The sequence below is a fragment of the Nicotiana tomentosiformis genome, chromosome 11 (assembly GCF_000390325.3).
Source record: "Nicotiana tomentosiformis chromosome 11, ASM39032v3, whole genome shotgun sequence".
NCBI lineage: Eukaryota > Viridiplantae > Streptophyta > Magnoliopsida > Solanales > Solanaceae > Nicotiana > Nicotiana tomentosiformis.
In genome coordinates this window covers 47,053,333-47,056,845 of record NC_090822.1, presented here as the reverse complement: position 1 = coordinate 47,056,845, position 3,513 = coordinate 47,053,333, and the positions used below count along the sequence as shown (strand labels likewise).

Here is a 3,513-nt window from a genome sequence, read left to right as displayed (position 1 = left end):
ATATGCCCCGCGAATCATGAGTCCATCTACTATATGGAGCAACAAGATAGAGGGACGATGAATCAAAATTCTAAATATGGTAACACATACTATCCAAACTGGAGGATCATCCGAACTTCTCTTGGGGTGGTAATCAGAATAATAGGCCTCAAGCTAATTACAGTCAGCCACCTAAACTACCACAGCAAGTAGAGGAAAGTTTGACTGACATGATGAAAAAGCACTTGATAGACAATCAGAAAGTTATGTCAGAGAACCAACAAGTTAGGGTTGAGAATGAACAATTATGCACAGAGTTCAGAAATCTACAGAGACAACTTGGGAAAATGGATAACAATCAGAACACTAGACCTGCTGGAGCTCTCCCAAGTGAGACAGAGAAAAATTCTCAAGTCAATGCAGTGACGTTGAGAAATGGGAGAGAGTTGGTAGAAGTGCCTAAGAAGAAAATGGAGCCGTCTGGGCTCGAAAAAGAAAGAGTGCCAAAACCTGTAGAGGTAGATGAGAAAAACAAAATAGAGTCTGAGCATATATCAGAGCGGGTGCCTACCCCTTTTCCTCAAATATTGAGAAAGAAGAATGATGACCACATGTTTCACAAATTTTTAGATATGCTAAAGCAGATACACTTGAACATCCCTTTGATGGACATGCTCTGTGATGTCCCAAAATATGCAAAATATATTAAGGATATAGTGGCAAATAAAAGGAGGTTAACTGAGTTTGAAACCATCGCACTTACTGAGGAGTGCACTTCCAGGAATCATTACAAGCTTTCACAAAAGCTTAAGGATCCGGGTAGTTTTACCATCCCCGTGAGGATTGGTGTGATCGACGTGGGTAGAGCCTTGTGTGATTTAGGTGCAAGTATCAATCTGATGACATTGTCAGTGTTCAAACAATTGGGCTTAGGAGCTCTGAGACCCACCACGATGATTCTACAGTTAGCTGATAGATCTTATGTTTATCTTTGAGGGGGTGATTGAAGACGTCTTGCTACAGATTGGAAAGTTTATTTTCCCTGCAGATTTTATCATCCTGGACTACGAGGCTGATGAGTTAGTTCCAATCATCTTGGGACGGCCTCTCTTGGCCACTGGAAATGCAATTATCAAAGTCTGAGAAGGTAAGATGATCATGAGGGTGTATAATGAAGTAGAAGTATTAAATATATATCGAGCCATTTAGTTGCCTCGTCATTACGATGACCTTGCCAAGATTTCTGTGTTGGAGATAAATGAACCAGTTGTGGAGCCAAGTGCGTTTAAAGAAGATGCACTAGAAAAGGCATTGATGTTATTCAATCACTTGGAACTTGAAGAAGAGGTTGAGGAGATGTTGCAAATTCTGGATGCATCTTATGAATACATAAGAGAAAGATCTCAATTTGAGCCTCTTGATAGGCCAATCGGCCCGCCCCTAAACCCTCAGTTGAGGAGGCCTCGAAACTGGAATTTAAACCCTTACCATCTCATCTTCATTATGCATATCTGGGAAGTTCTAACACTTTGCTTATGATTTTTCTTCTCATTTGTCTAACTTGCAGGAAGAAAAGCTATTAAGGGTATTGAGGGAGCACAAGCATGCCATTGGTTGGACTATGTTTGACATAAAGGGTATTAGCCCTGCATTTTGCATGCACAAAATACTAATGGAGGAGGGACACAAGCCTAGCGGGGAACATCAATGCCGCCTAAATTCAATCATGAAAGAGGTGGTAAGAAAAGAAGTGATTAAATGGCTCGACGCAGGTATAGTATTTCCTTTCTCCGATAGTAGGTGGGTAAGCCTTGTACAATTTGTACCTAAAAAGGGGGTATGACTATTGTAGTGAATGAACAAAATGAATTAATCTCAACTAGGAATGTGACTGGTGGGCGAATATGCATAGATTATAGGAAGTTGAATAATGCTCCACGAAAAGATCACTTCCCTCTCCCCTTCATTGATCAAATGCTTAACAGGTTAGCCGGACAGGAATGTTATTGTTTCCTTGACGGCTATTCAGGGTATAATCAGATTGCTGTTGCCCCCGAAGATCAAGAAAAGACAACTTTTACATGCCCTTATGGCACATATGCATTTAAGAGAATGGCATTCGGATTATATAATGCACATGCGACTTTTCAATGGTGTACGATGGCTATTTTCACCGATATGGTGGAACAATGTGTTGAGGTCTTTATGGATTATTTTTATGTGTTTGGTCCCTCTTTTGATGAATGATTGACCAATCTTGCTAAAGTGCTTGCTAGGTGCGAGGAGACTAATCTGGTACTGAATTGGGAAAAGTACCATTTTATGGTGCGTGAAGGTATAGTGCTGGGGCACAAGGTGTCCAAAGATGGAATGGAAGTTGACAAGGCTAAGGTGGAAGCAATTGAAAAGTTTCCGCCGCTAGTTTCAGCGAAATGAGTTCGGAGTTTACTGGGACATGCAGGCTTTTGTCTCCGATTTATAAAGGATTTCTAAAAAATCTACTCTCATTTGTGCAGGTTGTTAGAGAAGGATGTGCCATTCATGTTTGACGATGCTTGTCCGAAAGAATCTGAGAAGCTGAAAAGAAGTTAGTGAGTGTACCAATCATAGTGGCTCATGACTGGAACGAGCCATTCGAGCTGATGTGTGATACTACGCAAGCAAGACTCTCACTCCTGCTCAAATAAATTATACTATGACTGAAAAGGAGTTGCTTGTTGTAGTGTGGGCGTTCGATAAATTTCGGTCCTATTTGGTTGGCACCAAAGTCATCATCTACATAAACCATGCAACCATCAGGTATTTGTTAGAAAAAGAAAGATGCTAAACCAAGGCTAATCCATTGGGTTTTACTCTTGCAGGAATTTGACTTGGAGATCACCGTAAAGGAATAGAGAATCAACTGGCTGATCACTTGTCCAGGTTAGAAACTCGGAATCATGTAGCTGAGGGAAACCTTCCCGGATGAGCAATTGTTGGTCGTTCCTACAGGGGAGGTGCCATGGTATGCATATTTTGTAATCTATCTGGCAAGTGGAGAAATGATGCCTGACCTGAACCTCATGCTAAAAAGAAGTTCTTGCGAGATGTGAGATCATATGTGTGGGATGAGCCGTTTATGTTCAAATCTTGTACCGATCAGTTAATGAGAAGATGTGTGCCTGAATCTGAAATAAATGCTATCTTACATGACTGTCATGCATCGCCTTACGGTGGTCATCATGCAGGTGATAAAACGGTAGCCAAGGTGTTGCTATTGGGTTTCTATTGGTATGTCCACATCAGGGTGGATACAAAGATCCTCATAATCTAGAGTATCACTCCCTCGAGCGAGCTGAAGGTTCTTCATTTGTTTTCCCAGTGCTTGCAATTGTTCAAACACTGATTCTTCCTCCTTATATTTAGCTTCCCTTTCTATCTCGGCCTATTGATCAACTTCATAAGGCAACCTGATTGTGACGGGCACTGTGAAGGTGGGTTCTAAAACGACATATACGGGAGGAACATATCACTCATGTACAGCGGTATGTGCCA

The 3,513-nt window shown here is 41.4% G+C and overlaps 1 protein-coding gene across 1 annotated transcript; it reads left to right on the top strand.

Moving 5' to 3' along the window:
* Nucleotides 1-209: 209 nt before the first annotated feature.
* LOC138901391 (uncharacterized) lies at nt 210-974 on the top strand. Its single transcript, XM_070189151.1, has one exon. The coding sequence runs from the start codon at nt 210-212 to the stop codon at nt 972-974; it is 765 nt and encodes a 254-aa protein (XP_070045252.1).
* The last annotated feature ends 2,539 nt before the right edge of the window (nt 975-3,513 follow it).

Bases quoted from the DNA above. Each gene is read 5' to 3' on its own strand.
- LOC138901391 (XM_070189151.1), top strand. From the start codon at position 210: ATGATGAAAAAGCACTTGATAGACAATCAGAAAGTTATGTCAGAGAAC.